The 13,763-nt window shown below is 45.7% G+C and overlaps 2 protein-coding genes across 2 annotated transcripts in view; one reads left to right on the top strand and one right to left on the bottom strand.

Annotated features, from left to right (window-relative positions):
• The window catches only part of LOC126990917 (protein turtle homolog A-like), a 159,787-nt gene that overhangs the window by 11,855 nt on the left and 134,169 nt on the right, over positions 1 to 13,763 (bottom strand). The window lies entirely within an intron of this gene.
• LOC126990921 (uncharacterized) overlaps positions 1 to 13,763 on the top strand; it is a 37,512-nt gene that overhangs the window by 21,023 nt on the left and 2,726 nt on the right. The window contains exons 7-9 of the mRNA XM_050849558.1: positions 6,037 to 6,166; positions 7,169 to 7,332; positions 9,724 to 9,828. Coding sequence (XP_050705515.1) covers positions 6,037 to 6,166; positions 7,169 to 7,332; positions 9,724 to 9,828 — 399 coding nt within the window. The remainder of the gene's footprint in view (positions 1 to 6,036; positions 6,167 to 7,168; positions 7,333 to 9,723; positions 9,829 to 13,763) is intronic.

Raw genomic sequence — 13,763 nt, 5'->3', positions numbered from 1 at the left:
ATGGTCGGCCTAAGGCTTCTTCCCGGTGGGGCCTGATGGTCGGCCCAGCCCGTTCTGGCGCAGGCGAATGTTTATAGTGGCGCCATCTTGCACTGGCTCATGCTGCCCTCCCGGAGCTCATCTTTAATCCTAGAATCTAGAGTCCGGGTTGATAGGTGTTCTTCTGGACAGCATGTGGGTAGTTTTAAGCCACTCGGCGGCGGCTGAAAAATCCCAGCTTGGTGGCACCGGGCGGGGATTGAACTCGAGGCCTCCTGAACGCGGCGCCGTCACTCTGTCGACTCAGCCACCACACGACATGCTGGCAACTAGTTGGCCGAATGTCCCAGACAGTCGGCAAGACACCAAGACCTCAATAACGCCCCCCCCCACCCCCACCCCCCTTCTTGGAGCGTGGGAACCAACTTGTCAAATGCAGAAGTCGCTGGGTTGTCGTGGCCCAGAGTCGGCACAGTGTGAAAGGGGCTTTGATCACGTGAGTTTATCGTCTCCCCTCCGCTGCCCGGCATGCTACAGTTCTGTCCTTTGCACTACTGAACATAATTGTGTACCGAGGTCGAGATTACGAAAAAATGATCGACTCTTTACTCAATTTTCAATTGCTGCAGATTTGTACAGAGCGAGGGAGTTCATCGGTGAGATACATTCGCCGTGCTGAAGGGCCTGGCAGCTTGCTCCTCTAAGCCCCTGGGAGTTTGACAAGTGTTACTCGAACTTTCAATTACTCTAAAACAATCTACAAACATTGTCAAAGTATTACACTGGGGCGAAATGGCACTATCACGGGCTATGGACCATTTGAAGAGAAAGTAATATTTAAACTAAGGATGGGGCATGGTGCGACATTTGTCTGCCATTGCACTGTATGACTGTTTTCGGTGACTGTCGTGTCTGGGTTTGTGCTTTCTGCAACCACACTTGGCAGGAGGCACGAGCGGTGGCAACACTGTAAATCCAGAGAGTCTCGGCAACTCTCAGGACACGGTGGAGTCTGAGTGGGATTCCAACAAGCCACTCCACGATGAACACCTCGCAATAATTGGTAGTATATATAAGCATAATTACATGGCTGTGTTGGTGCAGTATCAGTACATGTTGATGAGTAACACATGTAAAAGTCATCCAACTGTTGAAAGAAATAATAGCAGATACAGACCTCCCAAACTTTGGAAGGCCATTACTCAAAATCTCAAATTTCGAATAAAAGTATTCATAAAAAAAGAGTATATTAGCTGAAACTTGCTGTGTTTATTGACGATGAGGGGACAAATAAACGTTCCGATAATTTGCTTTAAAAGTCAGCAGAACACATCTTATGGTCTTCCAAATAAGTCGAGGCAGGTCTGGCGTAGGCTCTCGCGACGATACACAGCCGCTTCCCGACTCTATGGCCGGTATCATAAGACAAGTAAATGTGGCCATTACTCAAAATCTCAAATTTCGAATAAAAGTATTCATAAAAAAAGAGTATATTAGCTTGAAACTTGCTGTGTTTATTGATGATGAGGGGAGAAATAAACGTTCCGATAATATGCTTTAAAAGTCAGCAGAACACATCTTATGGTCTTCCAAATAAGTCGAGGCAGGTCTGGCGTAGGCTCTCGCGACGATACACAGCCGCTTCCCGACTCTATGGCCGGTATCATAAGACAAGTAAATGTGGAGTCTTTGCGCAAAAGTTGAGTGAGGGGTCTTGCAATGCGTGAATAGTCCTTGATAAAGGATCGATAGTACCCGGACAGTCCTAGGAAGGAGCGGACAGATGTCCAGATGGCGACACATATCACTAGGATCAGCGGAAAAAGTAGAGCTTTGATGCAAGCCCGTTTGTTATATTATTGGCCACGTATGCGGCTCGACATCATTGATTACATCAACAACTGCCACACTTGTGCAGAAAATTATGGTTCCATTACTCAGCAAGTCCCCATCAAAAGCTATCCCATACCTTTAGAGCCATGGGATACCATTGCTATTGACCTATTGAAATTACCACAAACTACTGAAGGCCACAAATACCTATTGGTTGCCATTGATCATTTCAGTCGTTTCTCGGTTCTAGTTCCCATAGTGGACAAGCAAGCAACTACTGTGGCTAAAGCTCTCATTGATGAAGTCTTTTGTAAATATAACACCCCTAAAGTCCTCATCTCCGATAATGGCACAGAATTTAACAATAAAATCTTGGAGGCAATCTGCAGGGAATACCAAGTTGATAAGGTAAATACCATGGCTTATCATCCAGCTTCCAATGGCATGGTCGAGCGACACAATCGAAAAATCATTCAGACACTTCGCTCTCTGGTCGGTGATGTCTCAGTAACTTGGCACGAATGGATGCCTCAGGTAATGGCTTCTCTTAACTCATCTCTCCATAAATCAATAGGTGACACACCTCACTTTGTCATTTTTGGCCAGGACCATCGATTGCCGTACTCATTCCTCCTCAAAGAGGACACACCCATCTATAATTTTGATGACTACGTTCGAGTCAGAGGGACAGACTTCCAGAAGATCTATAAACGCGTTACCTCCAACATCGAGGATAGCAAGGCTGCCATGAATGCGTCACAATGGAAATCAGCAACCGACAAATTATTGGTCATAGGGGACATTGTCTATTTAAAAATTCAGGAACCCAAAAACAAACTAGCACCTCGCTTTGAGGGACCATACCGCGTACTGGCCTACGACAAGGGGAATAAGGTCAAGATCCGCCACCTGACTACCTTGGAAACAAAGCTTGCACACCTAGACCACCTAAAACGCACTAACCGACCTTCTTCCTCAACCTGTGAGGCGTCGACCCCTGCGCCTGACGACCCTCTAACGACACCGACAAATACTCCAGGCCCAGCTGAGGTGGACACTACCAACGACTACAGGAAGAAACTAAGATCATACACATCTGCAAACTGATGCATTTGTACGGAGAACCATCTTCATCCCTTAGTGTTCCTTTCTCTTCTCTCACACTTTTTTTTTACCTTATCCATCCACTAACCACTTTCTATTCTCTCACCCAGTTGCGATGCTACTCCCTTGCCTATGTGTCTTGGGAGGTGTTCTCCTGGTCCTCCCCACAAATGCCACGAAGCAGCCCTCATATGAACAACACCTACGTGTGGGGGCAATCGTGGAGCCAGACGGCCCCGTGATGGTGGTGGAGGACGTGGTCGATGTCCGCATTACCCTATGCGATTTTCAAAAGCTGGAGCGACTCCATATACCCCAGTTCCGGCGCCAGATCCAGCAAGCGGAAGCGGTTCTCCAGCAGACATCGGACACAGTTCATAAACTAAACCATCCACTCACGCTGACATATTTCTCTACTCTCATGCTATCTTTCCTAAATATCCAACAATCCTTTGATAGTATGCTAGAATGGACCCATTTGTCAACTTACCTAAAAACACCAGTAGCCCACGCCAGGTCCAAGCGTGGTCTCATCGACATTGGTGGGAGATTGTTAAAAGGCCTCATTGGTACAGCTACAGAAGCCGATGTTGCTGAAGTTCACGATCAGTTAGACAAATGGGGTACTATTTTGAATAACCAGGCCATTGTTCTCAGTTCCCAAAACAAAGCTATTGAGACGGTTGTTAGGACTCAAAAAGTTATCATAGACCGCCTCAACAACTTCACATCCCTCATAACCCAGCTTCAGCAGGTCCAACACCAGGACTTATTGGCTCACCATTTGGCTATAATGGCAGCAAACCTCAGAGTTGTCTACCTTGCAATCACAAATTTTAAATTAGCACTGCAGGACACATTTACACTGCTCAGAGACGTGTTAGATGGTGTTGTAACCCCTTCCCTTCTCACCCCTACCGAACTTATGCATGTCATTGATTGGGCCAGAACAGAAAAAGGCTTAACTCCTGTTTTCAGTGAGACCCAGGTTCAATATTATTATCCCTACATGGAGGCAACATTGACTACAGATGGTATCTTAGTGCATATACCCTTTAGGTCGCCAGATATGTTCACTATCTATCACATTCATCCATTCCCTACAGTTGCCAATTCTTCCATCTACCAACTATCTACATCTCATACCACTCTCTTGGTTTCATCAGATTTTATGCACATTGCTTTTCCAGCTGACTTTCATGATTGCCATATCACCCGATTCCAGATGTACCTTTGCCCTGCTTACCAGTACGTCTTTTTGCCTACCAGCAATTATCCTTGTGAGATGGGTCTAGTTAGAAACTCCCCAATTGAATCTCTGTGTGTTTTCACCCCAGTCGAGGATACCACCATCTTCCACCTTAGAGTGAAACCCTGGCGGTACTTCTATTTCCATCATTCCAATGCTCTTACAGTCACTTGCCCTGGATCCCGACCTAGCAACACCGCTGTCCACGGCTCCTTTGTCATCTTGGAGGCCTGCAGTCTCACATCCCACAACCTGACAACTAAACAATCTAACCATCTATTGCTCAACCAAACCTTTCATACCTACAACCTCAAACCCTTTAACCTGCCGGCACCAACAACTCCCCTACAACTCAAACCCTTACACCCACTAGGAGACACCTTACCCAAACTCATTGCACCAAACATCACCCTACAACCCATTTCATCTCTCACCATATGGCCAGACCTTCGCCCCGACACTGTATACCCCATCCTCGCGTCACTGACTACAGTCCTCACGCTCACTGTGATCCTAGCTACCCTACTCATTTGTGTCTTCCACCGCCGCTACGCCTTCCTGCGTCGAGCCATCCTCCAGCGCACCTTACAGCCAGCAACGGCATAGACCATGTTCCCATTGTAATATAATATCTTTTTCTCCTTGAGCATAAATATCTTCATATGCCATTTATCCCTAACCCGAGGACAGGATAATTTCTTTACAATAACTAAATAACATGCAAGTCCTCTGTGATAGGTATCTATTTACCATTTCTATATACACCTATATATCCATATACCACCATTTTTTTTTTTTTGTTTCCATATTTTAACTTAACTAAACCATGTATGTATAACCATACCATTTAATACATGATCATGATAGTATTTTCTATTATATATTATTTCTCATATTATATTTAGTTAATAGCTCATTCTCCCGGGAGTTTAGATATTAGGAATTTTATTTTTGTGCACTTGTCTTTATTTGTTTATACACCATTACTCTAGGTAATGTACCCATGTGCCAATTGCTTAACTTACATTTAACTGCTATTTGTCCCTTATGGGCTTATAATCCTGTAACCCATTCATTATTTTTTTTTCCCATTCCCTTATACTGTGTACTTCCTTTCTCATCTGCATACTTTCTATACCTCATTTGGCCCGGCCATCCTTGTACATAGAGTTTTACTTTCATCGTGGCGTGGGCGCCACGCTAGCCTGACCGAGCATTGTAAACATTTAAATATTAATCCTAAATATCTATCCGTTTCCACTTCTTCTCCCTCTATCTGTATAAATCCTCTAAGACTAGGCAACCTCATGAACGAACGAGGACGCACATAGCTTGTGCGGCTGCCGAGAAGCAGTCATCATTTCGTCTCGATAGAGTTCGTATCACACGCTCCGTGTAAGCCACAAAACCAGTAAAAAGACAATTTAAGCAAAGACTTTAACTCCAAACCATGCTAAACTTATATTAGCTTGAAACTTGCTGTGTTTATTGATGATGAGGGGAGAAATAAACGTTCCGATAATATGCTTTAAAAGTCAGCAGAACACATCTTATGGTCTTCCAAATAAGTCGAGGCAGGTCTGGCGTAGGCTCTCGCGACGATACACAGCCGCTTCCCGACTCTATGGCCGGTATCATAAGACACTTTCGCTTCTCACATCAACTATTCATAAAGGTCAAAAAAGGGATCGATCGGGTTCTAATGAGTGTTTCTTTAAGCTCATGATACAAGGGATGGGTCAAACTACCACCAGGGTCAGAAAACTACTCCTGGAAATGCCCTCAACTCATATGAAAACCTTGTGAAATTTGTGAACTTGGGCGACGAAATGTTTTGAGATACGACCCTATATACCTCTCCCGCCCCGCAGGTGTGGACGCCGCGCCTGGAGATGGAGGACGGCACTCAGAGTGCCGTGGAGGTCAAGACACACTCCCAGGCCGCCTACGTGGAGCGAACCTCTCGGCCGCTGCCCGACGATGACACCACCATCAGGGAAGGTATGTAATGCACCACCAGGGACTGACCGCGCGATGGACTCGTGATCCCCAGCCGCTAGCCTCCCCGAATGATCCTACGAGTCCTGCTGACGGATCTTTTTTTTTTTTTTTAACGTCGTGGCCTATTGCGCCAGTAGGCTTCTTCCCGGTGGGGCCTGATGGTCGGCCCAGCTCGTTCTGGCGCAGGCAAGTGTTTATAGTGGCGCCATCTTGCATTGGCTCATGCAGCTCTCCCGGAGATTATCTTTAATCTAGAGTCCGGGTTAATAGGTGGTCTTTTGGACAGCATGTGGGTAGTTTTAAGCCACTCGGCGGCGGCTGAAAAATCCCAGCTTGGTGGCACCGGGCGGGGATTGAACTCGCGTCATCCTGAACGCGGGGCCGTCACGCTATCCATTCAGCCACCGCCTCCCCTGTGGTTATGGCGGGAACCTACGGTCACAACCACCCGGGAGGCGGGGCACAACCTCCGCCTGATGCCCGGCACCCAGTCGCCGCTGGCTGGACAGTGGCACGGAGGAAAGGAGACAGCCCATCCGTCTCCACTCAGCCCGGGAATCGAACTGAAGGCCTCTGGGTTACGATGCAATCGTGGTAACCAATGAACTTCAAAGCTCCGTGTGTGTGTGTGTGTGTGTGTGTGTGTGTTTGTGTGTGTGTGTGTGTATTTACATAGTTGTAGTTTTACAGGGCCTGGGCTTTACGCTGGTGTGGTCCCGTCTCCGTATCTACATTTATCCAACTTTTCCTTAAAGCTTTGCACACTCCTCGCCGATACTACATCCTCACTTAGTCTGTTCCAAACCTCTATATTTCTTTGCGGGAAGCTGTATTTCTTTATATCTCTCGAGCATCTTCCCTTCCTCAGCTTTTTACTATGTCATCTTGTGTTCCTAGTGACAATTTCTTTTTTTAGTAGTATCTCCTCGTTGTCTACTTCTTCCATTTTGCTCAATAATGTGTGTGTGTGTGTGTGTGTGTGGCACCTATCCCCGCCCGCAGACGTGACGTACAGCGGCGAGGCCAACATGCTGGTGTTCCTGGACGAGACGACGCTCACCTTCAAGTGTCACTTCGAGCTCCAGATGTACCCGTTCGACCGTCAGCACTGCTTCATGGTCTTCAGGATCAAGGACATGAAGGAGAAACTCGGCGTCCTGGTGCAGGCAAGTCCTACGAGCCTTGGTAAGCCCAGGGAGTTTAAACCGCTTTCTATTGCCCAATCCCTCCTGGCACTCAAGTTTTCTTTTGCTGTATCAGCGTCCAGTGGGCTTTAACACACCTTGCAGGACCCTGTACCAGCCCAAGTTGCTCATGAAAGCCACCCCCTTGGTATTGTCTTTTATAGAAACAACCCGTGAGCAGGATCGAATCATGTGTAGCTTGCCACATATCCGTATAGCTAGAGTTCGCGTTCACGGACTTTGCAAGTAAGAGGTTTCGAGTCTGTCATATTTTCTTTTGCCCTAGAGTTGCTTCCTTTACTGTAAAAAAAGGCTTCGCTCTATAATGATCAGCATCAAGTACGCTATTAGCTTCCTTAACTCTCTGCCCCAACACAGAAAGTTTGGAAAATTTCGCTTAGTCGACGCAACATCTGTGGTCATATGCCGGACAGACAGAAGGGGAAGGAATTATAGAAGGGAACAGACCCCAGGAGACAGGACACAACCCCCGATTAATATCTGGTACCCATTCACTGCTGGGTGGACAGGGGCGTAGGGTATCGGAAAAGCCGCCCAAATTTTTCACTCCGCCCGGGAATCGAACCCGGGCTCTCTCGGTTGTGAGCCGAGTGTGTTAACCACTGCACCACGAAGCCCCCCTGCCCCAACACATCCTGGTGCAGCACAGCATTCTTTTAGTCTTGTCTGACGGGGACCCTGCTAGTCCCAGAGGCAGCACTGTGTCAGTCTGCCTGCTCGGGTACTCTCGTCACGGTATTCTTTTTGTGGCTTCAGCTTCGCTTTGAAAATTAAGTCTCAGCAGACGACCTTTGTGTAGTTGTTAACCCGGTAGCAGCGACGGGTCAGATTTGTGGCTTTACCGTGTACCAGCGACGGGCCAAATTTATGGCTTTACCGTGTACCAGCGACGAGCCAAATTTGTGGCTCTACCGTGTACCAGCGACGGGCCAAATTTGTGGCTTAACCGTGTAGCAGCGACGGGCCAAATTTGTGGCTTTACCGTGTAGCAGCGATGGGCCAAATTTGTGGCTTTACCGTGTACCAGCGACGGGCCAAATTTGTGGCTTTACCTTGTAGCAGCGACGGGCCAAATTTGTGGCTTTACCGTGTAGCAGCGACGGGCCAAATTTGTGCCATGATATAAACCGCCCAAAATAGATGATATATAATCTGGTCACAAATGCTTTATATATATATTATGAAATGGTTTGTGTGAGGGGTGATTTTTTTCTCATATTTCTCAATTGGAGGGACCATTAAGAAACATAATCCCCCCCCCACACAGACACACACAACTTGATAATTCACAATATAAAGAAAAATCCGCGATCCCCAACTTGAAGACCCACAATGTAAAGAAAGAACAGCATTGGCACTCACACACAGCAATAGTTCCTCCTCCGTGTCGGCTTCTCGTATACTCCGCGTTGGCTCGGACTGAAAACAAGTGAAAGGGTTGAGTAATGTATTCCAGGGCGTGAACTCGTATCAAGGGAGCAATACTTTAGATAACTGAATTACGGTAAAGAAAAGGAAATATTGGTAAAGTAAAAAAAAAGTTAATTGATCTTTATTTTGACAATTGCTCACTTTTATTCAACCTCTTTGAAAATCCGTAGCAATGTTCCCATTCACAAAGATACTATTACTACAGTTTCGGTCTCCCCGCCATGCGAAGGTCATTGCTAAGATAGAAGGTGTTCAACATAGGACAACAAAGACGATCTCTCTTTGCGCACCAAACTTTGTGACGACGTTCGCTCATCTCTTGAAAGTTAGAAAGTTTGGTTTAGTCGGCGCAACATCTGTGGTCATATGCCGGAGAGAGACAGAAGGGGAAGGAATTATAGGAGAAGGGAACAGATCCCAGGAGACGGGACACAACCCAGATTAATACCTGGTACCCATTTACTGCTGGGTGGACAGGGGCGTAGGGTATCGGAAAAGCCGCCCAAATTTTTCCACTCCGCCCGGGAATCGAACCCGGGCTCTCTCGGCTGTAAGCCGAGTGTGTTAACCACTGCACCACGAAGACCCCAAAACAAGCTCGACCGACACTTCCTCCACTTTAATATTCACTAAAGTAGAAAATGCGAAATCTTGGTGGCATTTAATATAGTTTAACTCCGGTTTAAGGACGCACCTCCACAGGGTCTGAATATCTATGTAAATCTCTCTCTCTCTCTCTCTCTCTCTCTCTCTCTCTCTCCTCCACTTTCTCCTTTAGAAGATACCTATGCTATCAAATTTACTAATGCAAGAGTCAACCCATCATTTTCATCCCTCTTTCGTCCCTGTGCAGACCAAGTTTCTAATGTAAGAGTTAATCAATATCCTCATTCTGTCATCCCCCCCTCCCCCCCTTTCCAGGACGGGCCGGGGGTCACGTTCAAGGGATCCAGGTACCTGCTGGAGTACACCCTCGTCAAGGAATCATTCAGCAACTTCTCCTACCAAGAGACCAGTCAAATACAGGTGAGGGGCGACGAGGCCAGCCCGACAAGACGCCTCTGCCAGGGCCTTAGAGTCAGGGAAAGTTTTGGAAAGTTTCGTTTAGTCGGCGCAACATCTGTGGTCATATGCCGGAGTGAGACAGAAGGGGAAGGAATTATAGGAAAAGGGGACAGATCCCAGGAGACGGGACACAACCCCCGATTAATACCTGGTATCCATTCACTGCTGGGTGGACAGGGGCGTAAGGTATCGGCAAAGCCGCCAAAATTTTACAACTCCGCCCGGGAATCGAACCCGGTTTCTTGGTTGTGAGCCGAGTTAGAGTCGGGGAACTCACTGATTTTTTTACAGTAAAGGAAACAGTTCAAGGGCAAAAAAAGATGAAGATTCTAGGTACTTTTTCGAGATCCTGACGATATCCCGAACACACACAAACAGCAAATTTTTATTTATTTTTTTTTTTTTTACGTGTACGACTATAGCGCCGGTAGGCTTGTTTGAGGGGCCTGGATGGTAGTCGGCCCCAGCCCGTCATGGCGCAGGCAAGTGTTTATAATGGCGCCATCTATCACTATTCCTGCTCAGGGGTCCGTCGGGAGTCTAGGCGGCGAGTGACTGGAGCAATGCGAACTCGGGTGTATGCTCCCCATCAACCAGTTAGTCCACAAGGGTATTACCAAGACCCAAGGGGCCAGCGTTGCCAGATTATCGTATTCACCACTTCGTCGTTATTACTTTTAAGCCTCAAACTCTCGTACCTACAAAAATAACAATACAAAATTGAAGTTATCGTTAAAACTCCAATCTATTGATGTTTGTTTGTTTGTTTTTGCTATAGTTATTGGTCAGAAACTACGAAAATGCAATGCGATGGGTACGATAACTTGGCAACGCTGCAAGGGACGCCAGAACAGTTCCCTGCGTTCATCCTAAATCTTGTAATACATCCACTCCATGAGGCTGTGGTCTTTTGCGGCAGCCTTCTTGTTCGATTTACAAAGAACAAGTAGGGGTTCATTATGTACAGTCGCAATATGAAGTGATGTCGCCGCTCTCAGAATGTTTCGTACGGGAGCATTTGAAGGTAACGGAAGTGATGTGTATTTATTGTTTGTTATAATGTTCCCTTTTAATGATTATCTATAATACGTTGTGATGTAAAACGCCAGCGAGCTCTGGGAAAGTAAATATGAGACATTTTGTGTCTACATCAACAGGTATCGCCAACCCACCATTATGCCCTTATACTTCACCATAATTTGGTCACCAGCCGTTGGAACGTGCCGTAAGGTGACAGGAGATTATCATTATCCTTACGATCAGCCACTGTCTCAGTATAGGCACTCAGTAACCCACGCAGCCTGTGATATATGCGTGTCACCGCAGGCTGCTGACGACCTTGAGAGGCGGCAGCGCTCAGAGGGTACTGAGAGACTTCACACAAGTCTGGGTGCTTCTCTTTGAGTGTTGCTGCTGTGATGGATGGATTTAACAAAACTTATCGCTGTAAAACATTATCGGCAGCAGTTGGGGAAGTCTTTCTCTTCCTTACATATCCCTTCATCGCCTGACCCTTGCCTACAGGGAGGGACGCTGCCTCCTGAACGGCATGAGCCTTGATATACTTGTCATAGGCCACGTGGCTGACACACTACCCAAGCTCCATCAATGCAAAGGATTTTTGCTCCCTTTCCGTTACGTGGTTGCTGTAAACTTTAGCATATGGAGAGAAAATTATTTTAAAGTACTTGTGTGGGGGTGAAGGGGCCTTGATTCCATTACTCGCCGTGCTGCTATCTTGCTTCACACACACACACACACACACACACTAGGATGTAGTTGCTGCAATCAATTTTCTGTGTGATTTCAAGGTCTTGTGAAGATCAGTTATTAATGAGTTCAATAACATTTGATTTAATATGATTTAATTGAAATACTTATTGTTGATTGAAAAATAACACAGTAAAGTACTAAGGCCATGTAAACGTGTTTCATTTTGCTTGAAGGTCAAAATAGGGTTAGATAATACTGTAGGAAAATGTCTTCAACATATTATAATGACAATGGTACCGATGAAAATGAAGACCATGCAGCCTTATACATTAGGCTATTAAATAAAAATGGACTTATAACCCAACCTAGAGAAGTTTCTAGCAGAAGACCCTTCACATGAGCAAATAGTAACCTAGCCTATCACCGCTGAAATAGTAGTATTTCCTCGCATTTTAAAATCTCAGAAACAAGTAATAATAATGGAAACGGTTACCAGAGTGATGATTAACAAATACAATATAAAAAAAAAATATGTGTTAGCTTTTAGAGTGATTTGGGTGTGATTCTAGAGTTTTATCGAGACAGGTATGGCTCACCAAAAGCTAGCTTCTGTTCATCTAAACTCCTGTAACACGTCCAGTCTATTAGACTGTGGCTTTGATGAGTGTGAAATATCCATTGTGAGTCTGTACTAACAGCTAGAGCCCTGTGGGAGAGATCACACCCAATAATTTTGGCCATAAGGGCCACAGCTTCCCTCATTATGTCTGGACCTGAGGTGAACGATTGTTTCAGTCCTTGCAGCTGTGCCTCTCTCACAACGATTTCCATAAACAGTACAAAGGGAGGGCGGTTATGGCAGCAAGACACACACAATGGCAGTGTGTGTGTCTTGCTGTCATAACCGAAGGTTTCCTCCCAAGACGACTGACTGTTAGCACCTCTGTCTGTCTTCTCAGCGGCCTTGCAGTTAATATATAAACATTGTATCCCCTCTGTGGCATGTTGCTACAGCCGAAGGCTAGGCAGCAAGGCATTGTTACATTAAAAAGCAGCCGAATCCGCTTCCAAAATAGGTAAAATTTTGTTTTTAATACCTCAGCTCAAAGTCGGCGCGGTGCTCGAAGGGCCAAAAATGGCGCCCAGCAGCCTTATACACAGGGCCCCCTATGTCAGGACTCTCTCTATAAAAGGACTCTAACTGGCATTACTTTGAGTTTTATTGATTAAGAAACGAGCAAATAATAAGTTTTCACATTAAATACCTTTTATTCACTATGATGGCTTATTATAAGCATGGACACTGAAATATATAGTAACATCGGTCAGTAACGATGATGAATGAAGAATCTCTTCATAGGTAGGGTTGCCATATCTGAAATATCAAAGTTCCGGACGCCTCTACGAACACTCGACCATAGCCTAATATTTGGCAACGCTGCGATTACCCGCCCGCACCTCGACCACCACCTCCATTTCAAAACCATATATTCTTATCTCCCCACCTTCCTCGATTATTCTATGGCATTTTTAAGTTGTGGACATGTTCCATTGATCACCTCCATGCATTAAAAGTATACATGAAGCTTTTGTCATCGTTTTATTGACCAAGAAAGGCAATGATGTTTGCGATCGGCGGCGAAGAGTGAGCTTGGAGTTACAAAACACGACTATTCTGAAGCTATTTATTCTTATTTTTCCATCTCCGACTATCCCACGGTAGTTATAGGCTGTGGGCATCTTCCCCTGATCACTTTCATTCATTAAAGTCCACGGAAAGCTTTTGTTATCGTTGTGTTGACCACGAAAGGCAGAGTGAGTCAGGGCTGAATAATAGGTATGGTGCGCTGGCGATGACGTCGCCATCAAACGAGAGTATACATTAAATAAATTACGGCATCCTAGTTTAGGATATCGACTAATTATGCATGTCCTATATATTGTGCACATGTTAGATTTATTGTTGTCAACAGTGATCATGAAAAGATAATTTTACTTTCTGTTTGAGTAATATGTCGATATTTGGACTTCATTTGACTCGTTCTTTGGTGAACGAAAACACTTTGGCCCGTACCAAGAGTCACGAAGGTTTAGCGACTAAAATCGAAGGGAAGGACGGTGCGTACCTATAGTCACTAGCATTTTTGGAACGAAGATCTGCGGGAGAGACGAAGGGAAGGCAA

This window comes from Eriocheir sinensis, unplaced genomic scaffold, assembly GCF_024679095.1.
Source record: "Eriocheir sinensis breed Jianghai 21 unplaced genomic scaffold, ASM2467909v1 Scaffold223, whole genome shotgun sequence".
Lineage (NCBI taxonomy): Eukaryota > Metazoa > Arthropoda > Malacostraca > Decapoda > Varunidae > Eriocheir > Eriocheir sinensis.
Note: the sequence above shows the minus strand (reverse complement) of the source record. Positions and strands in the feature narration are given on the sequence as shown.